This window comes from Drosophila eugracilis, unplaced genomic scaffold (genome assembly GCF_018153835.1).
Source record: "Drosophila eugracilis isolate 14026-0451.02 unplaced genomic scaffold, ASM1815383v1 contig_2147, whole genome shotgun sequence".
NCBI classification, from domain to species: Eukaryota; Metazoa; Arthropoda; class Insecta; order Diptera; family Drosophilidae; genus Drosophila; species Drosophila eugracilis.
This window is the reverse complement of record NW_024573030.1, coordinates 197,709-224,907: the sequence shown is the minus strand read 5'-3', so window position 1 is coordinate 224,907 and position 27,199 is coordinate 197,709. Positions and strand designations below refer to the sequence as shown.

The 27,199-nt window shown below is 37.4% G+C and overlaps 2 protein-coding genes across 6 annotated transcripts in view; one reads left to right on the top strand and one right to left on the bottom strand.

Moving 5' to 3' along the window:
- Positions 1-6,169: 6,169 nt before the first annotated feature.
- LOC108118292 (uncharacterized protein DDB_G0271670) overlaps positions 6,170-27,199 on the bottom strand; it is a 37,525-nt gene continuing 16,495 nt past the window's right edge. The window contains exons 1-8 of one of the 5 annotated variants that reach the window (XM_017230900.2): positions 19,991-20,354; positions 14,238-15,255; positions 8,244-9,156; positions 7,876-8,035; positions 7,641-7,788; positions 7,457-7,566; positions 6,543-7,185; positions 6,170-6,404 (exon numbers count right to left, since the gene is read on the bottom strand). In XM_017230900.2, the coding sequence (XP_017086389.1) occupies positions 6,334-6,404; positions 6,543-7,185; positions 7,457-7,566; positions 7,641-7,788; positions 7,876-8,035; positions 8,244-9,156; positions 14,238-14,688 (2,496 nt within the window). In that variant the 5' untranslated portion in view covers positions 14,689-15,255; positions 19,991-20,354 and the 3' untranslated portion in view covers positions 6,170-6,333. Of the gene's footprint in view, positions 6,405-6,542; positions 7,186-7,456; positions 7,567-7,640; positions 7,789-7,875; positions 8,036-8,243; positions 9,157-14,237; positions 15,256-18,907; positions 19,117-19,990; positions 20,355-27,199 lie in introns of those variants that run through there. The other 4 variants (XM_017230897.2, XM_017230901.2, XM_017230899.2 and 1 more) reach the window with 4 other exon arrangements.
- LOC108118281 (mucin-2-like) lies at positions 22,647-26,311 on the top strand. The gene is made up of 4 exons (XM_041818089.1): positions 22,647-22,687; positions 22,847-22,990; positions 23,088-24,193; positions 24,580-26,311. Exons 1-4 carry the CDS (start codon positions 22,647-22,649, stop codon positions 26,160-26,162), a joined length of 2,874 nt encoding a protein of 957 aa, XP_041674023.1. The 3' UTR covers positions 26,163-26,311.

The following is a 27,199-nucleotide window of genomic DNA, read 5'->3' as shown; positions in this document are numbered from 1 at the left end:
ACCCGAACGTAGTATTGCAAATTTCTATTAAAAATCGGTTTCCTGCTTATTTAGCTATTAAAGCAGCCTTCGCCACTACAAATCAGAACAATAACGCAAAAAGTAAGTATAGGGGTGGTAAGTTTCGGTAGTTAGCTGCACAAATCAGTCATTGTTTTAGCCATGCGGCTTGTTTTGACAAAGTTAGAGCTAAGAGACGGCAAAAAAGCCGTGCTCTGCTGTCAAAAGACGTAGCATAATTTTGGGCACAAAAAAACATTAGTTTTTTGTCCATAGCACAGCCAAAAATGGTCCAAATGAGGAGTGTAATACCTCGTAGGGCTCGTAACTTGATTGCCATGATTCCCAATTGGTTTGCATTCAAATCTGGGAAACATAATTTTTGGCCCATTTTTGAAAATTTTGATGATGGTACCCCTTATCAAAAATGCGAAATTTGGGCCAAAATTGATTTTCCTAAAATCGCAAAACGAGTGATAGGGGTAGTTAGTGTTGGTCGTTAGCAGCACAAAACAGTCGTTCTTTTGGCTCTGCGTCTTGTTTTGACCGAGCTAGAGCTAAAAACCCGAACGTAGTATTGCAAATTTCTATTAAAAATCGGTTTCCTGCTTATTTAGCTATTAAAGCAGCCTTCGCCACTACAAATCAGAACAATAACGCAAAAAGTAAGTATAGGGGTGGTAAGTTTCGGCAGTTAGCTGCACAAATCAGTCATTGTTTTAGCCATGCGGCTTGTTTTGACAAAGTTAGAGCTAAGAGACGGCAAAAAAGCCGTGCTCTGCTGTCAAAAGACGTAGCATAATTTTGGGCAGAAAAAAAATCAGTTTTTTGGCCATAGCACAGCCAAAAATGGTCCAAATGAGGAGTGTAATACCTCGTAGGGCTCGTAACTTGATTGTTATGATTCCCAATTTGTTTGCATTCAAATCTGGGAAACTTAATTTTTGGCCCATTTTTGAAAATTTTGATGATGGTACCCCTTATCAAAAATGCGAAATTTGGGTCAAAATTGATTTTCCTAAAATCGAAAAACGAGTGATAGGGGTAGTTAGTGTTGGTCGTTAGCAGCACAAAACAGTCGTTCTTTTGGCTCTGCGTCTTGTTTTGACCGAGCTAGAGCTAAAAAGCCGAACGTAGTATTGCAAATTTCTATTAAAAATCGGTTTCCTGCTTATTTAGCTATTAAAGCAGCCTTCGCAACTACAAATCAGAACAATAACGCAAAAAGTAAGTATAGGGGTGGTAAGTTTAGGTAGTTATCTGCATTAAACAGTCATTGCTTTAGCCATGCGGCTTGTTTTGACAAAGTTAGAGTTAAGAGATGGCAAGAAAGCCGTGCTCTGCTGTCAAAAGACGTAGCATAATTTTGGGCACTAAAAAATCAGTTTTTTGTCCATATCACAGCTAAAAATGGTCCAACTGAGGAGTGTAATACCTCGTAGGGCTCGTTACTTAATGGCCATGATTCCCAATTGGTTTGCATTCAAATTTGGTAAACTTAATTTTTGGACCATTTTTGAAAATTTTGATGATGGTACCCCTTATCAAAAATGCGAAATTTGGGCCAAAATTGATTTTCCTAAAATCGGAAAACGAGTGATAGGGGTAGTTAGTGTTGGTCGTTAGCAGCACAAAACAGTCGTTCTTTTGGCTCTGCGTCTTGTTTTGACCGAGCTAGAGCTAAAAACCCGAACGTAGTATTGCAAATTTCTATTAAAAATCGGTTTCCTGCTTATTTAGCTATTAAAGCAGCCTTCGCCACTACAAATCAGAACAATAACGCAAAAAGTAAGTATAGGGGTGGTAAGTTTCGGTAGTTAGCTGCACAAATCAGTCATTGTTTTAGCCATGCGGCTTGTTTTGACAAAGTTAGAGCTAAGAGACGGCAAAAAAGCCGTGCTCTGCTGTCAAAAGACGTAGCATAATTTTGGGCAGAAAAAAAATCAGTTTTTTGGCCATAGCACACCCAAAAATGGTCCAAATGAGGAGTGTAATACCTCGTAGGGCTCGTAACTTGATTGCCATGATTCCCAATTTGTTTGCATTCAAATCTGGGAAACTTAATTTTTGGCCCATTTTTGAAAATTTTGATGATGGTACCCCTTATCAAAAATGCGAAATTTGGGCCAAAATTGATTTTGCTAAAATCGGAAAACGAGTGATAGGGATAGTTAGTGTTGGTCGTTAGCAGCACAAAACAGTCGTTCTTTTGGCTTTGCGTCTTGTTTTGACCGAGCTAGAGCTAAAAACCCGAACGTAGTATTGCAAATTTCTATTAAAATTCGGTTTTCTGCTTATTTAGCTATTAAAGCAGCCTTCGCCACTACAAATCAGAACAATAACGCAAAAAGTAAGTATAGGGGTGGTAAGTTTCGGTAGTTAGCTGCACAAAACAGTCATTGTTTTAGCCATGCGGCTTGTTTTGACAAAGTTAGAGCTAAGCAACGGCAACAAGGACGTGCTCTGCTGTCAAAAGACGTAGCATAATTTTGGGAACAAAAAAAATTAGTTTTTTGTCCATAGCACAGCCAAAAATGGTCCAAATGAGGAGTGTAATACCTCGTAGGGCTCGTTACTTGATTGCCATGATTCCGAATTGGTTTGCATTCAAATCTGGGAAACTTAATTTTTGGCCCATTTTTGAAAATTTTGATGATGGTACCCCTTATCAAAAATGCGAAATTTGGGCCAAAATTGATTTTCCTAAAATCGAAAAACGAGTGATAGGGGTAGTTAGTGTTGGTTGTTAGCAGCACAAAACAGTCGTTCTTTTCGCTCTGTGTCTTGTTTTGACCGAGCTAGAGCTAAAAGTGTGTATGCAGGTCGGCTAGGATTTAAAAATCAAACTGAACGAGGTATGATATTCCATAATTGGCTAATTGGCGACTTCTCCCCAAAAAGAAGTCGGGGCTTTAGTTTAAAATGGAATATCATGCTGGGCACTTTTCCAAAATTGAACACTCAAATATTTGCTTTGAAATCTCTTTTTTTATTTTTTTTTTGTTTGTCTCATTTTCTGTTTTCTTTACACATTTACATTTATATAATATATATTCTTCATTTATATTATTTTTTTACGCTTTTCGTCTTGCCATAATCTTACGATTTTGTTAATTTTTTTTGTTTATTTTTGTATGCATTTCGTTTAAAATTAATTTTACAAGTTACATTTACAGCTAAAAAGGTTTTCTCTCGTTTTCTTTTTGTTTGAAATTGTTTTTATTGTGTTTTTGTTATAATCTTTTCGTGTTTTTTTTTTTGTTGTCTGCTTTCTCTATAAATAAATTTTTTTGTTGAGTTTTCTGGTTTGTTTTGTTGTTGTGTATATTTAATGATAATTATAATTTGCAATACTCCCGATTTGTTTTCAACTTAAAGAACAAATTTATTTAAACATTAATTAGTTAAGTTAAACTTAAATTTCTAAAATGAAATCGTTTTGTTGTTTGCTGTATTCCTTGTTTGATTTTTGTTTTGTTTTTTTTTTTAATAAAAATTACACAAAAAAAAGTATTATGTTCAATCATTTATTACATGCCTACTTACAAAGGATAGTTTAAAAAAAAATTCAAGAAAAAACATTTTCAAAAAGTGTTTTCCAGTTAATACAACGAACAAAAAAAAAACATAAGTTAAACATAAAACATAAAGGCTAATTTAAGAGTTAAGGTTATTTCTTCAAAAGTGTGTGTTTCTTGGTATTATTATTTTATACATTTTCTTTTATGATTAGTAACAGAAATCGAGTGACAGACACAGGCATATATATGTATATATATATATACGATATAACTCTATATAGTTAATTCAAATTTCTCTTTCAACTTATGTGACTAAAGCATTTTACATTCAAACACATTTACACACACGTTCCATACACATATATATTTTAGTTATTTATTTCTAGTTTATGATTTCGATTTTTATTTTTATATTTATGATTATTTGTTTGCATCTTTAAGTTCGTGTAAAAACTCTCGTGTGAAAATAATTTTTTGATTTGCTGTCCCGTTGGTGAAAAAAAAATCTCTATAAAAAAAACAAAAAAGAGTTCCCCGTGATGATGAAAAAAAAAATTAAAAAGTTTCCCATTTGTTTTTCCTTTTCTTGTTTTTAAAGTATTTACAAAATATATATGGAAAAATTTCACGCTATCTGAATCTGACCTGCTCTCACTTTAGTTCGTGTATACAAATATATATATAGATAGATGATATATAGTTTTATATTCATTGCCCCGACGACGTAAAAAACTTGCAAATATTTAAGGGGACTAGAAAGAGACGACCTGCTCTCTCTCTCTCTCTCTCTCTCTCTCTCTCTCTATCTCTGTCTCGTCTGTCGTTCATTCATTATTGTTCAAGAGATATCTTTTGCTAATACTTTTTTTTATCAATCCTCCTTCGATTTCTTTCTATAGATCTATATATATATATATATATATATATATGTAATATATATGCTAACACATACACATTGAAAAAAATGCTCCAAAATATAACATTCAGTTTGTTTTTGTGTTGCTGCTTTTTGCTAGATTTTTCCCTTATCGTGATAATTGTGTTGTCTAAGCTATTTTCTTATTTTTGTTTTAGTTTTTCCTTTTTGTTTAAACCTTTCCTTGTATATAAATATTTTTATAAGCTTAAGTTTTCTTTTTTTTTTCTTGGGAGGATGGGTTGGTTATTTAAGGGGGGTGTATCAAATTTTAGGGCATTTGCTGTTCTGTTGTTTTACTTTGATTCCGTTTCAATGGCATTTAAGGCAGGAATTTTAGGGGAAGTTATGGTTTTTATGCAATCACTACTACATATATTATTTGATAATGTCTTATATGCGTGGTGGTGTCTTTCCAGAACAAGATCAAAATAAAAATTCATCTAAAAAAAATTGCTTTAAATGAGAGGGGGAGGGGGATGGGGGGGATAGTTAAGGGGTTGTGGCTTTTGTTAGCTTATTGCACTATTAGACATTTTTGCTACGATTTTTTGTTGTTTGCTTGCTACATTAATATCTAATTCAAATGGGTATTACACAGATACAACACTCGCTCGCCAGCTTTTTGTTTTGTTTAGTTTTACATACTATTGGTTAATGTTTTTTCGGTTTGTTTGTTTGTTGGTTTGTTTCGTTTGCGAACTCACACACACATACTTGACATACAAGCACTCTAATTTGATATAATTCTATTGATTTGATTTTTGCTTTGTTTCTGTGTTTTTTGTTTTTGTTTGTTTGTTTGTTTGTTTTTTTTTTGTTTTTGTTTTTTGTTTGTTTTGTGGTTTTGCTTTTGAAAGAAGAAAGTATATCAAAAAAAGAAATGTTTCAGTGTTTTTTGGTCAAGAAAAGAGACAAATCTATCTGTTTTCGTTTTTAGCGTTATTTCTTTTTGCCACATGAATTTTGGAAATTCTGCTTTTACATATTTTTTTTTTAATTTAATAATCTTCTTCTTTTAAGTTTTAGATATACATACACATATATATATATCTAGATATATATATATATATTTATAAAGCGTTACCCATTGGTGGTTTCTGTTTCAACAGCGCATTTTGGTTTTGTTTTTTTTTCTCCTGTTTTACATTTAAGTGTGCTATTCTTGTTGGTGTTTTCTTCTCTTCTTTTCTAGGCTTTACTATAAAGTAGTACAATTAGATATATAATATATATAGAATATATATAGCATGTTGATGGGCCTGTGTGTGTGTGTGTGTATGTTGCGGATTTCTAAGCGGTTCTTGTTCTTGCTGTTGGTTGTTGTTGAATGAATGCTGGTTGCTGCTGCTTTTTTTTTTTTTTACAATTATTTAATTGGTCTTCTCATGTTGATGTTGCTGTTGTTGTTGCTGCTTTCGGTTTATTGTTGGTGTTGTTGTTAGCTTCATCTCCCGCATTTTTGTTGTTTCTTTAAAATTATTTATTAAAAAATAATCTTCCTCTTCGTTTTTTTGCTTGATTTTCAAAATCGATGCTAAGTGTTGGGCGGAACTGTTTGATAGCTTTTGTTTTTTTTTTCTTTTTGTTTTACATAAAAAATTACAGATTTCTTTAAAATGTTTATCTTTTGTTTATTAGCTGTTTGTTGATGCTGCTGCGCTGTTGTTGGTGTTCTTTTTGTTGTTGTTGTTGTTTTCAATGTGTGCTAAAGTGTTGAAAATACGCAATATTTGCTAATTTTGTTTTGTATTTTGTTTTAAGAAAAAAAGAGTTTTTAGAGAACCTTTTTCTAGTTGTTGTTTAATTCTTTATAAGGTGGGAGCTGTTGCACACAATTCAGTTGTTTGGTTGTTGTTTCCATTATTGTTGTAGGTGTTTGTTGTTGATGTTGATTTACTGTGCCGTTGTCCCAGCGCTGAGCATCAGGTAATTGTAATTGCGATCCTTGTCCGCCTGATGGAAACCTAAACGAAAAATATAAAACATTAATAATAATATAAAAATTTAATATATTTATGTGCTAAATCCACTAAATATATATTTTTTAAATATACATCCCGTTTGGTGGATTTTTTTACTGGGACTTTTCACTTTTCACTCACCATTCGCTGATCCACCGCCAGTTGGCACAGCAGCGGCCACGATTGTGGCACCGCCACTCAAAGCGTTAGCCGCACCACCTGCACCGCCATGGAATTTAAGGCCAACATTACGTGTGCCTACCAAATGGGCGGTAGCCGTGGGCGAGGTGCCCTGCTGCTGTTGTTGTTGCGTAGGCGATGACGAACTGGACGTCGAACTAGATGATGACGATGATGAGGAGGAGGACGATGACGATGATGATGAGGAGGAGGACGATGATGAGGAGCCACCGCCCATAAACGAAGCCGACGACGAAACGCCACTGGACGAAGAGCTGGGCGATGGCGATGGTGTTGATGGCGTTGGCGAGCCACGTATAATGGTAGCTCCAGTTGTCGTTCCATTTGCCGATGGACTACCCGCTGGGCTACCATTGTTTAGCTGCTGATGCTGCTGCTGCTGTTGGATTGCAGTTGGTGAGATTGCCAGTATGTTGCTGTTGCCATTCTTAATTGTCATGATGCCCATGGCCGGAGTCAGTGTGGTCGTTGCTCCTCCTGTGTGGTTGCCATTGAGTTTGCTGCTGGCTGATGCGGTTACTCCTGCTGCTGATGTTGCTACGGCTGGTGTGGCATTTTTTTTGTTTATCACAGTTGTTAGGTGCTACAGAATGGTTAAAAAAAATGAAATTCAGTTTATTCAGTTTGTGGTTTTGCTGTGGTTTGTAAAATGAATGGTGAATTTTTGTTTTTTGGAAGGGTTATAGTTTTATTATTTTAGTATTCAAACTATTTTATAGCAATATTGATATTGCTTTGCTTGACCGTTATTATTATATTTAGCTTTTGAAAACCTTTAAAAATCTCCACACATTCAGCTTGCATCCCTTAATTAGAGGAATAATAATAGGGTCTGGTTGACAGACAATCCTTACCCCAGTGGCACAGGCATTGCCTGCATCGAATAGAATTGTGGTTCCATTCCGACCACTGGCCGCCGTTGGTGGTGCTGGTGTGGTTGTTGTTGTTGTTGCCAGGCAAACGGCTGGAAAAAGAGAGAGAAAGCGCGAGATTAGCGTATGCATGTAGCATGTCGACCATCATGAAAAACAAACCAACCTTTGTCAGCCTGTGGAATGCTTTGCTGATCGGTGGGTGGCGTTTCCCTCCTTAAACTCAATAGCTTTAGCCGCTTTTGAAGCTCAATCTTCTGTTTCGCCAGCTTCTCCACCTCCGCCTCCTGTTCGCGATCAAGTTGCGTCAATTGCTGAAATCGAAAAAGAAAATTATTAATACATTTAACTCGATTTATTCGATTATTGTAAAGCCATATTTATTGATTTCTAAGACTAACCTTGACATATTTGTGGGCCGTATCGAGTATTGTCAAGTTGGAGGTCTTCTTACGGTCCTCATCCCGCATGGGCAACTCCTTTTTAAGCAGGTCATAGCACTCCTTCAGCTGGGCTCGCCGCTCCTTTTCCAGCTTATTGTGCACCTCCCGAGTGCCCGCTCTGAAAGTAGGTTTTACATTAGTTATCTTTAGAATTATATAATCTAAATAGTCTTTACTATGCGATTCATGAAGCTATACATTAGCAATCTCACAAAGTGAAAGAAAAGGTGATTAATTCATTGCTTTGAACGTTTTCTTCTGTGTTTATAACTGGCCTAACATTGTTCAACATTTTTTTTATTTCCCTTCATTTATGAACTACTTACCCATTGCTGTTGGAACTGGTGGTGCGCCTGCGACCGCCGTGTCCCGTGTGATGATGCGCTGTCAACTGAGATCCCGCTGCTGGTGCCGAGGAGGCAATATTCATGGACATCGCTCCCGTACCCGTTCCCGATCCACTCGTAGACGCTGCAGTAGCAGAGTCGACAGAGTCCGATGGTAAACCATAGACCACACAACTATTGCCGCCTCTCACAAAGCTAAGTTGCTGCTGGAATGGCAGATGGTTGGCATGGTGATGATGATCCTGTTGATCCCTGGACGCTGAAATGGCATTGGACAGTGAATAGCAGCGTATCCGTGAATTGCCAGTGTCCACTGTTCGTGTGGCTGTTGGAGGTGGTGTTAAAGAAATGTTCGCCGGTTGCAAACTACGAGACTGATGAAGTGACTGCTGTGGCTGCAACTGTCGCTGCTGTGGCAAGCGTCGTTTTTGCATATTCTGCGAACCCAAGAGCAGCGAATCGCCGTTGGCATTATGATTTGCGGGCGTGGGATAAACCCCATTGGCATCCGATACAAATATAAATTTTGGCGATATTTCGGCAACGGGACTTAGTTTGTGCTTGGCAGGATTGGATGCTGTTGCTGATGCTGCTGGCGCAGCAGCAGTAGATGTTGCTGATGCAGGTGTTGCAGATGTTGCAGTTGCAATTGCAGTTGCATTTGTTGATCCTGCTGCCGCTGCCAGCAACATAAAGGCAGAAGGGGCGGGTGAGTGGGTGGTGGTTGTGGGTGAGAATGTTTTGGCGGGTGAGTTTGAATTTCCCATCGATTTTGTTGTTGCTGCTGCCGCTGTTGTTGTTGCTGTCCCCGCTGCATTATGTGGTTGTTGTTGTTGTGGGGATTGGGTATTGTTCTGGTTGTTGTTGTTGTTGATTGAGGACTTATTATCCTCTAAAAGTGGCCGAAAAGTAAAGAAGAAATAGGAGAGAAAACAAACCAAAATAAGAAGACAAATCATAATTAAGAAAAATTAGAGTAGCATCTCGTGGGTAGAAGAATTCAATGAAGAAAATGATAAGAAAAACTATGATAGAACTAAATAATGAAATGAGATGAATGCAACACCAATTAGATATATAAAGAAATTTCTCTTTTATAACAATTTGCTTTATTTGTAATCTAAAATTAAATGAAATTTTATGTTAAATTTCATATAACTTTCTTACACAATCTGAATATAATAAAACTAGTAATGAAAAACTTTTTTAGTACAGTACATAAATAATATCTTATACAACGTTGCCATTTCAAATATAAATTTAAAAAAAATAAACTGAATTTTGACTTTAACATTATTATTTGATCATTTCTTTTACATTTATTTTAGTCTAATAAACAAACTTCACTAGAAAAATGTCAGGTATTAATCTAAATAAAGACTGGCTGAAAATCAGAATCAGAGCACAACAAAAGCGGCGGAAAATAGACAAAAGCAGTGTTTAATGAATGCAAATTAATTCGGGTTAAATACAACAGACAAAATACAACACAGAGCGAACAAGTCGACAATCAACAATCAGTGGGCGATGAAGGTCCTTTGGTGGGTTAATTATATATGATTGAGTGCGGGTGTGCCAGTGTGTGTGGGTGTATGTATGTGTGTTAGTAATGAATTAGTTACGCATTCGTGGAAAACCCGATGCGAATTTCCATCGAATTGCGTCCGAAAAACAGCGCAATTACATCTATTATGCATTATTAACGATTGTTGCTGCGCTGTTTTCTTAGGTAAATCAGATGGGTGGTTGGGTGGTTTTTTTCTCACTGGGGGGTTTTGCTTTGGTGTTTTAATGGGTGCTTAGTGGGTGGTTGGTCGGTTGTTCGGTTGGTTGAAGTAAAGCCGAGACACGTGTCGCATGTTGACAGACCGATAAACCACAGAAACAGATCGAATGTGTGGCTCAAATTGAAATTATAGGCATAATATATAGTAACAACCCCTTGAAAGACCATACCACAAAATATTGTTCAATATTTAATAAATCAATCAAATATTGTTTTCCATTTAACTATAAAACCTGGCCTATAACTAACTTTCTAAGTTGTTAAATTTCAACACAATTCCATTTGGCAAAAGCTAGAATAACATGAATATGAATATGAAATATAACCTTGATATATAATATCTGCTACTCTCTTGCATTGCTTTTATCATTTCAAATTGGGTCATAAAACGCATATGGTGAAATCAGTTTTCAAATACAATATCAAATGACATACGACAAATTATCAAAACTAGAAAAAAAAAAAAGAACTAGAAAAAAAAAACAACTAGAAGAATAAAAACTAGAACGACAAAGAATACAGATCTCGAAAAGGAAAATAGAACAAACTTTTAATTGCTTTTATCATTTGTAAGTAAACTTGTTAATGTATAAACTTCAAATTTATAAATTTTGCATCAAAAAAATAAATAAAATATAACATTTATATTAATCTAAGTATGACTTTCTTTTAATACATATATTTTTGTTTGAAAATCTTCGATAAAAAAAATTAATAGACAGCTCTTTACTTTTACTTTTAGACATTCAAAAAATTTCTGAGGAGATTAACGCCCCTTTTCACACTCTTTCACATTTTCCCCTTCACCCTGTCCCTCTGCATTCTCTGCACATGTATTCTCCACATTTTCCCCCTACTTTTCCATATTATTCAACACCCATATCACGATGCCACGTGACGAAAGCGCACGTGGCTGCAACAACACATCGGTTGCACACTTATTAACCAACGATATCACACATGAGCACTTTGCTTTTATACACTGAAAATTAGTTTTTTTTATTGTGGAAAATAGGAAAATGAATTGCGTTTCATCTCATAAAAACTCTGTATTTATTATATTATTCAATACTTCTTATTTTTAAAGAATCATAAATTCTTTAAGAAAAACATTTTCTATTAAAAAACTTTTTTTTTTCATTATAAAATATTCCTTTCTATGTACCATAACCGTAATGACTATATATCTATTTCTTTTTGGATGGATGATGGTGGTGGTTCACCCAGTCGTGTGTTTGATGATGATGTTGCTCTGCCGTGCAACAGTATGTTGCTGCTGCTGTAACAGCAGTAAGCTTTGCAAAGCACTCAAATGTTCCAGCAACTTGGCAATAAGTTGATTACCCCCCTCTGCTGCTGTTGTTTTGTTGCGGTAAACTTTAAGTTATCGACTAGATGCGACGACATCGCTTCACTAGAAAAGCAAATGTCGCTGGAAAATTCAGTTTTCCGGTCCCAGAATCAACAGCAAATGAGTGGGAGACTTTGAAGAAGAGCACGTCCGGGCATGGGAAAATTAAAGAGACCAAAATCAAAGAATCGCCGGAAATTTCCATTTTCAAGGGAGATAATGCAAATCGGATGAAAAGCAGCCAACATCGTTACATATTACCGTGAATCGTCAGGGAAATTGGGGTCTATTTAGAAATAGTTTTATCTTTGAAGGGGTGTCTTATTCACCATTCACCTTGTTTTTCTATAGCCCACTTTTAGGAGCTTTTTAATAAGATTATTCTTATATTCTAATAGTATTATTAACAAATCATTTTAACAAATTTATTTCATTACTTTTAAGAAGTATTTAAAAAACTGTATCAAAAAGAATTTTCCAATTCAGAGTTATTTCGAAAATCAGCAACTGAACTTTTTCACACACATTTGAGCCAATTATTAGGAAAAGTCTCGATGGCCCTGGATTTTCGGGGAACTTTCACTAAATATAAATAGAATTCCCCCAAAATGAAATTTCTGTGATATTAGGAAAATAACTGAAATGCAATAAAAATTGAAAAGTAAAAGACAGAAACAAAAAACAAAAAAAAAAAGTCAAAACCAGGAAGAGAGTAAGATAAAAACAGGAACTAAATAAAGGAGATGTCGAGAAAAAGAGAGGCAAAACAAAAGAGACAGCTGTCCAAATATTACACATGCAACGGCGAACAAAAAAAAAAAAACAAAAATAACAACAACGGCGAAATAAAAATTTGTAAGTGTGAAGAAAACAAACATAAAACATAAAAGCCTGAAAGAAAGGCCAAATAATAATATGAAATGGGCACGGAAAAAGGCAGGCCGACAACAATAACAAAAAATGCGTACAAAGTTCATTGACTTTGTTTTACACCAGCAGCTTAAGAGAGCGTAACAAAATAAAAGAGAGCGATTAAACAGAAAGAAGCCTTAAGAGAAATGTATAAGAGCTTACGCAAATCGCTCACGTGGAGTTCTCTTTCGTTTTTGCTTTTGTGTGTGCTATGACTAATTTGTTCGAGGAAAAGAGTGCTCAAAAGAAAGAGAGAGCGAGGCAGCACATGACGTGACCCCAAACAACAACAACAGCAACAAGTACAAGCGTACGTGCGAAAAAATACGAACGAAGCGCATGACAAAAGCGAAAAAAAGACAAAGAAAAAACAACGCAAAAAACAACAGACGAAAAGGGGCAGCCAAGATGAACAACAACAAAATCCACAAATGTTGATAAAAAAAAATAAAAAAAACAACGAAAAACCAAAAAATTGAAATGAGCACAGCAAAAGCAAACGAAAACAAAATACACAGTGCCGCTCTCTTAAGAGGGCATATTTTTTAGTTTCGAAAATATAATTTTGCTTTTCTCCTAAGTCTTTCAACGAGATCTAGTATTTTTTTTTAAATTACATTTTTTCTCTGCTTTATAATTTTAAAATAATATTTTTATTTTAAATTGAAAAATATTTTTACAAAAATTTTTTTCTATTGTAATTTGAAAAAATTTGAACATTTAATTTCGATAGGAGTAAAACTACAAGGTTTTTGCTTTTGACGTTGCAAATTTTTGTATACGATAGTCAAGGCAACAAAAACAAAGGTAAACGCCGAAAGAGAGGCTAAAAACAAAAACGCATCATGACAATTTAGCACATGCCAATTGGGCAGCGTCGCCGGCGTCGACGCTTCAGCAAGCAGCGTGCTAAAAATATAACAGTACCTGCTGCTTGCCACGCTTGCAACCTGTGCCAAAAAGAGAGCGGAAGGGAGAGGAAACGACTGAGCGAGCATTGTGTTGTTGTCTTTTGGGGTCTTATTTTATTTGATATTTTTTATTTTATTTTTTTTGTACAGTGCACGCCCACGCAAAGTGCAGTCGACGTCGACGTAGCAAACAAGGTCAAAACAAGTTTAAATGTAGCAGAAGCAATGGGGGGAAAGCAGCAACAGTTTCGTTTTTGGAAAGGCGACGAAAATGTCAATTTTAAAATAAAGCTAAATGTATATGGTAAAAAAAATTGTATATGTTTCTCTTCATTAAATTAAGATTAAAAGAATTTCTTAATAATTAGTCTTGTCTAATGCATTGAAATATAATTCTTAAGTTTCCTGAATATTTTATATTTATTTCCCCTCTTTTCCCAAGTACTTCATGTTAATATATGTACCCTAATTGTTCAGTAGAGGTTATCGCCCACAATCAACCATTTGGCTACACCTTCCAATATTCATCAATCAAAAATAGAGCGACGTTATCTCAGGTGTTTTCTATCACCACCGACACACAACCCACAGGGGACAAATATATGCAGAATATTTTTCCTAGGCAATCGAGTTAAGTTTATCCTAGTTAAAAAAAAAAAATGCCGAAGACAACGCAAGTTTCACCGTCTAAAAAACGAAAACTTGCACTGAAATATTTAACACATTTTTTCTTGTGTACATAATTTGTTTCGAATTCAAAACGCTTGACGCCTGGCGGGAGAGCCCAACAACACTTAACAGTGGAGCAGAGCAGCTGATGTTGTTGCACTAGAAAAGCGTTAGACGACGTATTCACACCGCAGCGGGCAGTAACTTAGCAACACCTTGCCCTAGCACTCAGTAAATGAAATGATTTGAGTGATGGATGAGTGAGTTTTTTTGCAACAATTGTAATGGAAAAATGTGAACTTAAATTCTGAGGGTCAGAAAATCCGGAGGTTCAGAGGACTTACCTGAGATGTGGAGGCGACCTTCGCTGTGTCCGTTAACGACTGCGCTGCCATTATACTCGTAATCGTGGGCAGCGGCTAATTGACTGCGCGGACTGCTGTGGCCATTGCTCACACCGTTACCGTTGTTTCCATTGACGTTAACGTTAGAGTTAGCATTAACGTTAACGTTCACGTTACCAATGCCGACTATCCCGTTACCATTTCCGTTCGTAAACGGTGGCGTTGCAATAATCCCGTTACTGCTGATGCTGCTATTTCTATTGTGCTGGCTGCTATTGTTGTTGTTAATAATGGAGATGCTCTTGCAGTGGAGCAGCGGCTGTTGCTGCTGAGGCAGGGCCACGCCCAAAACGCCAATGCCGCCTCCGCCTCCCGCCAGCGGGAGCTTCTCATGTTGCTCGAGAAATTTAGCCGCCTGGAGGAGCGAATTAATGCCCCCCATCCCTGACATAGCATACACAAACTAGCGTACTCCCTCTTCTCTCGCACACTGACACACGAACACACGAACGTAACAAGGACGAACACGTATCGTAACAAAACTATATATGTTGGAAAAAAAAACACACGCACACTACGTAAATAGGAATATACGCGAGATAGCAGGATAGAGGCAGCTTTATATCGCGACACTTTTACAGTTATTGTGAAAATTGTTGTTGAATATTTTTTGGAATTAATTGTTGTTGAACGTTTTGGATACTATTGTTTACCAAATATTTTATAACAGTTCTTAAAATTTGGTATTATTGTTGAATTTTCAGCTTTCTAAAATTGTTGTTGAAAGGTTTTGTATTGTAGAAAGTATTTTTGAAAATATGTAGTTATGGTTGCAATTGTTGGCGTTTTGGGGGGTGTTCTGTTTTTGATTCTTCTGGTTGTTGAATTTAATTGTTGAAATTGGTGAGTTTTTGCCGCTGTTGATGCTGTTTAGTTTTCGGTGGTTCTTGCTTGCTTATGTTGTTTTATTTAAGGTTACAGTTTTGATTTTGGTGTTTTATGTTTTTAGTTGATGAGGCTGAAATGAAAAAAAAAATTGTTTTTTATATTTAAAAAATATAAATTAAAAATATTACTATAGAATACTTATAGCTAAAATGTGTTGCAACCCAAATGCAATGTAGATTTGTATAGATTTTAAAACCGCATAATTGGAAAGAGAACGAGAACGTTTTCTATGTTTACTAACGATATTAAGCACGCAACGCCACAAATAAAAAGGTCACCAAATCGAGCAATAAATAAGGTTAGTTTGACATCTATAATTGGTAATAAGCCCGAATTGGACGACTGTTAAACTATACATTTTATTTGTTTTTTTTCTGTTCTGCTGCCAGCTGAACAGCGCAGTCAACGCCGACGTCAGCAGCTGTTGCGTTTGCGCTAATTGTGCACAGCTGCGTGGCAGCAACAGAAACAGAAAAGAAAAAAAACAAAAGACAGAAAAATAACAAATAAAAAGAGGAAGCGGGAGAGAGCCCCAAACAACAAGTTGCAGTCAAAGAGAGGAACGGAAACTGAAGGGGCATCAATGTTACAAACAGGTCTGCCTCAATACGATCGACCAACATAAAGTAAATTTGAAAACATTATCTGACACTCTCAATATAGTTTTAATAAGTCTGAATATCTAATATAAATAGTTTTAAATTTTTATATAAATTTTTAGCTTATTCATTATCACCTTAGATATTGATTTAAGCTAAACAAAAGATTAAAAGGATATATTTTTGAATTTAATGATGGATATTTTCGAAAGGTAAAAAAAATATAAATTGCAATTTAAAGAATACTTCTATATAAGAAGCAGTTTACTGTAAAGGCCAAAGAAAATCATAAAGGGGAAACAAGAACAAAGAAAAGGGAATATTGGCGCGTGCGCGCAGGCCTCTTCTCTTTCCGCCCCTTCCTTTGCACCCCATCGTTTCCCCATATCTTTCTCCTTTTTCCATTTCATCTTCCGTCAGCTGCTGGTCTTCAATGTATGTGTGGGGCATTCAACTGAGCGGCAAAAGCATTGAGTGAAAATAATGTTGCATTGTGTTTGTTGTTGCTGTCATAATTCATATAAAAGGTCAAGGGTCGCTCGCGAGAAAGAGAGAGGGCTATAGAGAATTGCAGCCGGCTTTATTACATTATTGCCTCTGCAGCTGCTCTCTATCTACTCTTTTACTTTTGAAGAGAAACACAAATTGGGGGAAAATAATTGAAGAGAGCTTTGTGGATATGGCAAAAAGTCCTTTGAATGACGCTGCCTTGACATTAAACACGCTTTGAATCGCCACCCCCATATTCACCCATACAAATTCACACCCCTCATTATCTGACTACACCCTCACTTTACAGCAATATTCTTGACTATAGAGGGTATTAACTTTTCCAGGGGATTTTTGAAATAGTATCTTAATCCCCTAATTGATTTACTATATACTGATATAAGCATATTATACCTTGATGCATTATCCTAATCAAACCAATAAAAGAAGATACATCTTTAAGATACATTTTCCGTATTGATAGATAGATAGATACTTCTTATATCGAATGCATATTATCATTTAAGATATTTCTGAAGTTTCTCCATCAAAGTAACAAATTTTTGTTAAATGTTACCATTATAAATAGATGGGTAAAATGTACTTTTAGGGGTATAAAAAGCTTCGTTCTACTTTTATTATCGTCATTTGTTTTGTTTTACGGGGTGGCATGTTCGTTGTCAACTAAGGTAAGAGCAAAAACAAAAGACGACGAAGAGAGGATGAGAAATGGGTGAGGAAGCCTGCGGCGCGTGGCAAATTCTATTAAATATTCAAATCGAAATCGCTTTAAATGGCACGAAGAACAAAACAAGTAAAAAAAAATCGCAGTAATTGACTGAGACACCCACGCAACCTCACACTGCATTTGAACATATATATTTTTTTTTTTTTTTGGAAACTCGAGAACCCAATATATGTATAATATATACAAGTATATTGTACCTGAAAACGCAAAACAGAAACCGACCCCAAAAATAAAAGGGAATAAAGAGAACCCAAAGAGAGTGGGTCTAGAAGGTGGGGGAAATTCCACCCCAAAGGTTCGCAGTTTTCAGGACTAGGGCCAAGGGTCGTCATTATATTTTCCAAAATTCCCTATAGGGTATATGTCCCATTGTCAGGTTTTCTTCACCAGCTTTCTTGGCTAGCGTGTGAAAGAAATAAAGGACAGTAGGTCCTACCTACAGCAAACAACAAAAGGATAGAGATAAAACATGAATAAATAATGTACAAATAAATATACAATTTTATACAATATTTAACTTAAAAAAATAAATTTCCAGTTGTTGATAAGAAAGATATAAAGTTACTTGTTTGAGTCTTTCTCGGAAAGAATATATATCTTTAGAAATAGTAATATTCCGAAAGTTCACCATTAAAGAGGTTCTCCTGTGCATGTAAAAATCAAAAGGGAAAATACAAAGGGTAAGCAAATCAAAGGTAAACCTTTATGGGACAAAAACCGGAATAGGACTTGAAAAGAGGGGTTGTTGCACACACGAGAAGTGATTGAGATTCCCCAACCAATAATCACATAAAACGCTCAGCTGAAACTCAAAAGTCAAAATGCAAAAGTTGAAATGGAAAAGAGGACGGGGCGGAAAAATAAAAGGCGAACAATTAATGGAACATTTTGCGGTTGATTTGACCAAAGAAAAAATGAAAGAGAGATCTGTAATCTGAGAAAAAGGAAATTCAATCCTTTTTAAGGTAATTTTTAGAACTCAGATATCAGTTTAATCTTATCACACTTTTCTACTTAAAATTCAGTAAATTAAACATTCAACAAACAATATTTCGGGAAACATTTTTAAAATAAGGCACTTGCGTCAAAGAACAAAAATTATTTTAGTCAAAAAAAAAACAAAACATACAAAATAAAAAGGTCACTTCGAAAGAGCAGGCCAAAAGAAGTGGAAAATCAAAAAGAAGGCAGAACATAAGCAACAGACAACAAAAACAGAAAAAAAAAAAAAGATACGTTCTTATGCCCCGTAATTTCAAAGCTCTCTTTTTTTTCCACACTTCTTCTCTTTTTCTTTATCGCTCTCCCCCACTTTACGCACTTTCTTTGCATTTCCTTTTTGATGGCGATTTTCGTCATGTGTTTTTGTTGCTAATTTTGAAATGAAGAGTGATGAAGCGTGCAAAAAATAAAATCAAGAAAAAAAATCCTTTTTGCCTGTTTAAAAATAGCCGAAAATGAAAAAACGTTTTTTTTTTGTGTGTTTTGCAAATTATGTCTTTAATTTTTTTAGAGGTTCAAATATATTTAATAGAGTAGCTCTTTTTATTTTTTATTTTTCAGTGAATAATAACAGTGAATAATTACAGTAAATGCATATTTTGGTAAAACAATGAGAAATTCCAATAAAATCCAATAAGAATTACAATTTATTCTTTAAATTTCCCCTTTTTTAATATTTAATAATTAACTATAGTTACTTTTAAATACATTTTTTTTTTTGCAATGCATCACAGGTTTATGTTATCCCAAGAGAAATGAATGAATTTCAATGGAAAAATGTTCTTTAAATTATAAAAAATAAAATCAACACACACACAAACAAGGTGACGAGTTAGCACTAATACTCATGCATTTCTTATTTTTTCTCTTGTATTTCCACCTACTTTATAAACTGTTGTCATGCACTTTGAACCAATTTGGTTAAAAACTTGAAAAAAATGTGAGTATATTTTTTTTTTTAAATTTTTTATTTTTTGTTTTAAGGTTTTTTTTGTGAACTGACGCAACTTTCAGAGTGTGACGTCTGCGGCGACGGCGACTGCGACTGCGACGCGCACGCTACGGCTAAACAACGTAAAATGAGAAGAACGGCAAAACGAATGGATGAAAATGCCAAGGCAGCAGATAGAGCGGTCAAAACGCGAGAGTAAGGCGACGTAAGAGAGGCGCCGCAACATTAAGGGAGCCAGTTAAGAGAGTCGTAATTATTGGGTAAGCTTGCGTATGTGGGGGCGAATGGTGTGGTAGAGACGGCAGAAAAAAGCACGCGCTCCACTGTAAAATTGTTCTTGTTTTTGTTATTTGTGTGTGCATGGCAGATGGCGTGGAGAAAAACGAGAAACAACAAAAGCAAAAGAAAACCCCACCCTCTCTCTTTCACTCTCACGAAAAAGGGCACATGCTAAAAACAAAACCAAAGCAAGACAACAAAAAAGCTGAAGAACGGGTCTCTCGACATTGTCGAAATAAATACACTACACGAATAGGAAATAAATGTTTGTTATTTGCAAAAATTTAAATATTTAAGTAATACTAAGTTTAAAAAGATATTTCTTTAAAATAACAAAGTTAAAATGTATATAAATTGAAAAGAAGCAAGGCAAATAAGGGCAAAATGGTATGCACATACTTAAAAGCAAACAAACAAACACACACTATGAAAAGCAGAAAAACAATTTAAACGCAAAGTAAATGAGGGCAAATTCAAAACAAATAAAAACAAACAAAAGTGTAAAATGAGTATTAGCAAATTGGAAAAAATTTCAAAAAATAAGAATAACAACGTCACTCGGAAAAATGTATTAAACATATTATATGTATAGAAAAATTAAAACAGATAGATGAATGCAAGCAAGCTAAAGGCAAAAAAAACACAAAGAGAAACAAAGCCAAAAATACAAATTCAAAAGCAAAAAAAATTCACCATGAAATACAGATGCAAAGTAAATGAAAAAACAACAACTCACATACACACACTTGCAGAAAACTTTTCGTTTTGCACTTTACACCTAGAAATTTTGCTCACTATTTACCGTTAGAAATTATTAAGCACTCCGCTGCTCTTCTTCTTGTTTCTGTTTCTTCTTTATATGATTGCACTTAAACGTGAAAAAAATAAAGGCAAACGTGATATTTTTTGTTAGTTTTTCTAGCTTTTTTTGTTGTACGTTTTGTCTGTTTCGGTTTCTTGTGATTTTTGATGTTTTCTTATTCTCGTTCCTTATTTCTTGTTTCTTGTGATCCTACCCGCCGAATGCAATGACAGAAGCAAACTAAATGCGGCCGCCGCTCAATTTTAACTTTAACTTTGCCAGCCCGACTGCGCTACCTCTGCCACGGTCGATGCCGGCGCCGCAGTCGCAGCATTCGCAAGGCAGCAACAAAACCAATGGAAAAACGCACAGACGACTGCAACCCAAAAGAGACCGAACGAGAGAGGCACTGCTAGGCAGAAGCAGCGCACAGAGAACGACGTGAAGAGAGCGCACGTGACGCGTTGGAAATACAGTAGTTGACAAAATAGTAGCAACACAAATTTTTAATACATTTTTAATATTATATTTAAAATTTGTCACTATTTTAGTGAGCGCAACTATCGGAAAGCACGCCTGTTTGGATGTCTGAATATAGGTGTTGTTGTGCCTGTTTGTCCGTTTGTTCTGTTGATTTTCTTGCGCTTGTGCATAGCGAAACAGGAAGAAAATAACAATAATAACAACAGCACTGTGTAATTGTCGATATGTCTGTACATACCAAAGATACCCAAGAACTTTAGGGCGGACCAATAACTAAAAAAATATAATTATTCAATAAAAACAAATAGGAAATATCGGTACATACATATGTATGCACATATGTTAGTTAATTCTTTTCTTAACAATACTTTATATTAATAAGTATAATAACATCATTACCTAATATTCTTATTTTTTCTAAGGATCACCCCGAGAAGCTGTAGAGGCTTTCTTCTTCTTCATTGCTATCCTGGGCTCCACATTCTCTTTCGCATTCTCATTTTGATTCTCATTCGCATTTTGCCGCTGTTGCTGCGTCATTGTTTCTTCCACGGCAACTTTTCCGCTGCTTCCTACCTCCCCTCCCTTGGCCCATCCCTTTAACACCTCTCCCCCCCATTTTTTTTTAACCCCCTTTTGCTGCAGTCTCTGCCTCAGCCGACTTCGCTGCCACTGGTATTGCACTATTTCATGCACATATACAGTGGACAATGACTAAAAAGAATACCATTACGTTTTTTAATTTACATTTAAATTTAAAATTATTTAATTATATTATAATCCTTTAGGGGTCTTTGATAACTGGGGTCGATATAGCCCCACCGTTCGATAGCATCTTATACAGAATTTATATAGTATTTGTGGGCTTCCAGATTAATTGTTTGCTCGCTTATGCTGCTGCTGGTGTTGCTGTTTCTCCCTCTGCTGCTGCTATTGCTGCTGTCGATGTTGCTGGTGTGTCTGGTTGGGGCTTTTGTTATTGTTATGATGCGTCGACGTCGGCAATTTCGAAACGTGCTGGCATTTGTGTGGAACGGAACTTGTTTTGATATGCATGGCCAGCTCTTGCTGTCCAAAAAACCTGGGCCCCGGGCAAAAGTTGCAGCGTGCCACAGCAGCAACATCATCGCGCACAGCAGCAGCAACATCGCGCACAGCAAATTGTTTGTTTTCATAATTTTCTTTCTTTTTTGTTCCTTCTAGAAGAAGCTATGTGTTAAAGAGAGAGGGGGTGTTGGACAAAGATGTAGGTGGGAGCAGAGAGGACGAGAAAGCAACAATGTTGCCGAGCCAGAAGAAGCTACAATAACAACAACAACGACAGCAATTGTCAAGGGTTCATTGTACTTTTTTGGGTCTCTGCGTTTTGCCTCCATTACCTTTTCCCCCCCCAGTGTACCTTGTTCATCAGCTTCCTCTGCCCCTTCAGCTTTATCTTCAGCGCTTTTTTTTTGGCTTTTGTGCGCTCGCATTTCTAGGTCAAAATTTACAATTTCGGATTTGGTTTTTTGCAGCCTTCGGAAGGAAGAGGTTAAAAAACACTGTTTTTGGAATAACATTAGAATATTAGGTGTTTAATTAATTGCTGAATCTTTTTAACCACAAACGGTTTTGTAAACAACTCATATAAATTGTGTCAAAATGTTAGAGCATTACTTTTAATATTGACCCCTAAAAAATTCTTCCAAAATATGGGAAAAGATATAAATAATATAAAGATGCCATGGTATAATTTCAAAGTTTTAATCGAAACATCCTTTTTACATTTAACAATTTCCCGTGAAACTGTTCATTAACATTAAGTCATGTAATTTAAAAATAAAACATCTCTTTAAACAAAAGGCAATAAAAATAGAACTTACGACGACACGTTTAATATTAAAGGCCAATAGCATACATCTCTCGACTTGACCTGAGCTTATGCAAATGTCTGGACTATTATTAAGCACTGGCTTTCTTTGTACAAGCCAATTTTATTTATATTAGGACACTTGTCGCGTTCCAAAGGGACGCTATATAATGGCATGGGATCGCCAGATAAGTTATCAGTTCTGGCTTAGCACCATCCGGTGACAAGTTATTTAGCTGAAGGAACACCAGGACCAAAATGAGGATCACCATTGGTTTTCTGATTGGTACTTATATTTCGTAATACTATCATTCGTTTTGATTATTTTTGTTTTTTGCTTCGATTAGCGAGCTTCTTGCTAATAGGTTGTTCGTCTTCGCCATGTGAAATAATCATTTCTCCGCCGTGTGGTTGTGGCTGTCAAACGACACCACCACCCTGTGGCTGTCAAACGACAGCACCTCCCTGTGGCTGTCAAACGACAGCACCTCCCTGTGGCTGTCAAACAACAGCACCACCCTGTGGCTGTCAAACAACAGCACCACCCTGTGGCTGTCAAACGACAGCACCACCCTGTGGCTGTTCTTCGACTCCACAGCCCTGTCATGAAAGCACAACCCAAAAAACCACCTCTAAAAAGCCGGCCACAACAGATCAGACCACTAAACAACCTGTAACAACAAAACAGACAACTCATAGAACCTCCGCATCTACACCATGCACTGAAAAGTCCACTACAAGAAAGTCCACCACAAAGAACCCATCCACTCCAAAGCCCACCACTCCTAGAACCACGCAATCGACTCCCTGCACTGAAACAACGAAGTCTACCACAAGGCACCCCACTACCCAGAGCCCAACCAAATCAACACCTTGCACCGAAAAAACCACCACAAGGAAGTCCACCACCAAGAATACCACCACACAAAGACCCACCAAATCAACACCTTGTACCGAAAAAACCACCACAAGGCACCCCACTACCCAAAGCCCAACCAAATCAACACCTTGCACCGAAAAAACCACCACAACGAAGTCCACCACTAAGAATCCCACAACGCAAGGACCAACCAAATCAACACCTTGTACCGAAAAAACCACCACAAGGAGGTCCACCACCAAGAATCCCACCACACAAAGACCGACCAAATCAACACCTTGCACCGAAAAAACCACTACAAGGAAGTCCACCACCAAGAATCCCACCACACAAAGACCCACCAAATCAACACCTTGTACCGAAAAAACCACCACAAGGCACCCCACTACCCAGAGCCCAACCAAATCAACACCTTGCACCGAAAAAACCACCACAAGGAAGTCCACCACCAAGAATCCCACCACACAAAGACCAACCAAATCAACACCTTGTACCGAAAAAACCACCACAAGGAAGTCCACCACCAAGAATCCCACCACTTTAAGACCCACCAAATCAACACCTTGTACCGAAAAAACCACCACAAGGAAGTCCACCACCAAGAATCCCACCACACAAAGACCAACCAAATCAACACCTTGTACCGAAAAAGCCACCACCAGGAAGTCCACCACCGAGAATCCCACCACATTAAGACCAACCAAATCAACACCTTGTACCGAAAAAACCACCACAAGGCACCCCACTACCCAAAGACCAACCAAATCAACACCTTGCACTGAAAAAACCACTACAAGGAGGTCCACCACCAAGAATCCCACCACACAAAGACCAACCAAATCAACACCTTGTACCGAAAAAACCACCACAAGGAAGTCCACCACCAAGAATCCCACCACACTAAGACCCACCAAATCAACACCTTGTACCGAAAAAAACCACCACAAGGCACCCCACTACCCAAAGACCAACCAAATCAACACCTTGCACTGAAAAAACCACCACAAGGAGGTCCACCACCAAGAATCCCACCACACAAAGACCCACCAAATCATCACCTTGTACCGAAAAAACCACCACAAGGAAGTCCACCACCAAGAATCCCACCACGCTAAGACCCACCAAATCAACACCTTGTACCGAAAAAACCACCACAAGGCACCCCACTACCCAAAGACCAACCAAATCAACACCTTGCACTGAAAAAACCACTACAAGGAGGTCCACCACCAAGAATCCCACCACACAAAGACCCACCAAATCAACACCTTGTACCGAAAAAACCACCACAAGGCACCCCACTACCCAAAGCCCAACCAAATCAACACCTTGCACCGAAAAAACCACCACAAGGGAAGTCCACCACCAAAAATCCCACCACACAAAGACCAACCAAATCAACACCTTGTACCGAAAAAACCACCACAAGGAAGTCCACCACCAAGAATCCCACCACATTAAGACCCACCAAATCAACACCTTGTACCGAAAAAACCACCACAAGGCACCCCACTACCCAAAGACCAACCAAATCAACACCTTGCACTGAAAAAACCACTACAAGGAGGTCCACCACCAAGAATCCCACCACACAAAGACCAACCAAATCAACACCTTGTACCGAAAAAACCACCACAAGGCACCCCACTACCCAAAGCCCAACCAAATCAACACCTTGCACCGAAAAAACCACCACCAGGAAGTCCACCACCAAGAATCCCACCACACAAAGACCAACCAAATCAACACCTTGTACCGAAAAAACCACCACAAGGAAGTCCACCACCAAGAATCCCACCACATTAAGACCCACAAAATCAACACCTTGTACCGAAAAAACCACCACAAGGCACCCCACTACCCAAAGACCAACCAAATCAACACCTTGCACTGAAAAAACCACTACAAGGAGGTCCACCACCAAGAATCCCACCACACAAAGACCCACCAGATCAACACCTTGCACTGAAAAAACCACTACAAGGAGGTCCACCACCAAGAATCCCACCACACAAAGACCAACCAAATCAACACCTTGTACCGAAAAAACCACCACAAGGAAGTCCACCACCAAGAATCCCACGACACTAAGACCCACCAAATCAACACCTTGTACCGAAAAAACCACCACAAGGCACCCCACTACCCAAAGACCAACCAAATCAACACCTTGCACTGAAAAAACCACTACAAGGAGGTCCACCACCAAGAATCCCACCACACAAAGACCCACCAGATCAACACCTTGCACTGAAAAAACCACTACAAGGAGGTCCACCACCAAGAATCCCACCACACAAAGACCCACCAGATCAACACCTTGCACTGAAAAAACCACTACAAGGAGGTCCACCACCAAGAATCCCACCACACAAAGACCCACCAAATCAACACCTTGCACTGAAAAAACGACTACAAGAAGGTCCACCACCAAGAACCCCACCACTCTAAGACCCACAACGGAAAGACCAACCAAATCAACACCTTGTACCGAAAAAACCACCACAAGGAAGTCAACCACCAAGAACCCCACCACACAAAGACCAACCAAATCGACACCTTGTACCGAAAAAAGCACCACAAGGAACCCCACCACTCATAGGCCCACCACTCAAGGAACTACGAAATCGACAACCTGCACTGAAAAATCCACCACGAAGAACCCCACCACGAAGAATCCCACAACGAAGAGTCCCACCACTATTAGGCCCACTACTCAAAGACCCACCACAAAGCCTGGCTGTGGTTGCAAGCCATGTGGACCCGGTGGTGAAATTTGCCAAGGATGCCCATCGCATGACAAATTGTGCCAGGAATTGTTGAATGACCTCACGAATCTGGAGGACCAGATCAGGAAATGTGTTTGCGGAGAGCCCCAATGGCTACTGGAATAAAGGACGGAATTGGGCATGACAAAACTATAGCAAAAGACAAGTTCTTAATTCCACTTAGAAAGAATTGATACAAAGTAACATTCTACTCTATAAGAATAGAGAACTTGGCAGATAGACAAGGATAATCTACTGATCACTTCATATATATAATTTTTTGTTTTGTTATTATTTTATATTAAAAAACACTGTTATTGCATTTACGAAATTGCTTTTTTACAATCTTAATATTTCATTAAGGCTTCGACAAAGCTGCCGATGAAGGTTTACTCTGAAAGAATGAATGCGAAGAATTAATGGATGGGAAGAAACAAAAAGAGAATACGAAACCTTGAAGACGCTTATTTTTCTCACTGTTTGTGATTACTTTTAACTGGATTGTCTTGGACTAGGACAAGAAAAGGTCCTAAAACTTGTTTACCCTCATTTTGAGATTCTTCGTTTCTTACACTTCTCTTAGAATTTTTTTACTCATTCCTCTTGAATTCTTTATACCGACAATTCTTCACTCCTTGTTTCGTCCTTCTGATTGTTTCATTAGAAGCTACGAAGACAAGACTATGCAAAAGACAGGAGTAAAGAAGGGTGTGCAAGAGGTTTCTAAAGAAAGAGAAGGGGCAGGTGCAGTACAAAAAGTGAAGAGTTCGAAGTGCATGACGGCGCAAAACGGAAATCAAGGAAATGGAGGAGAGGTAGGCGAGACAAACTCTAATTGGAGTTCGATACACACACACAAACAAGCGACCGCGAAGAGGAAAACAACGTGGGCGATTTTGACATAAAAATAATGAGAAAGAAAGGAGCTAAACAGAAAGAGAGTGAGAGAGAGAGAGGAGGGCTTGCAGAAAACCGGGTGAGCGGAGCAAGTTTTAAAGAGACCGAGTGCGAGAGAAGCACACCACAACCAGGATGACGAAAGAGAGTACAAAGCGAAAGGAAAATGCGACGCAAAAAAATAAGGCGCAGGTGCGTTGCCAGGATGTTAACTTAGCCGGAGAAGATGGGGAAGAAGCTGAGAAACGGCAATAAATAATACATTA

Excerpts from the sequence above, each read along its gene's own strand:
- LOC108118281 (XM_041818089.1), top strand. The coding sequence starts at position 22,647 with ATGAGGATCACCATTGGTTTTCTGATTGGTACTTATATTTC. Across the intron at positions 22,688-22,846 it reads CTGATTGGTACTTATATTTC|CACCTCCCTGTGGCTGTCAA; the intron begins GTAATACTATCA and ends GTCAAACGACAG. Across the intron at positions 22,991-23,087 it reads TTCTTCGACTCCACAGCCCT|AACCTCCGCATCTACACCAT; the intron begins GTCATGAAAGCA and ends GACAACTCATAG.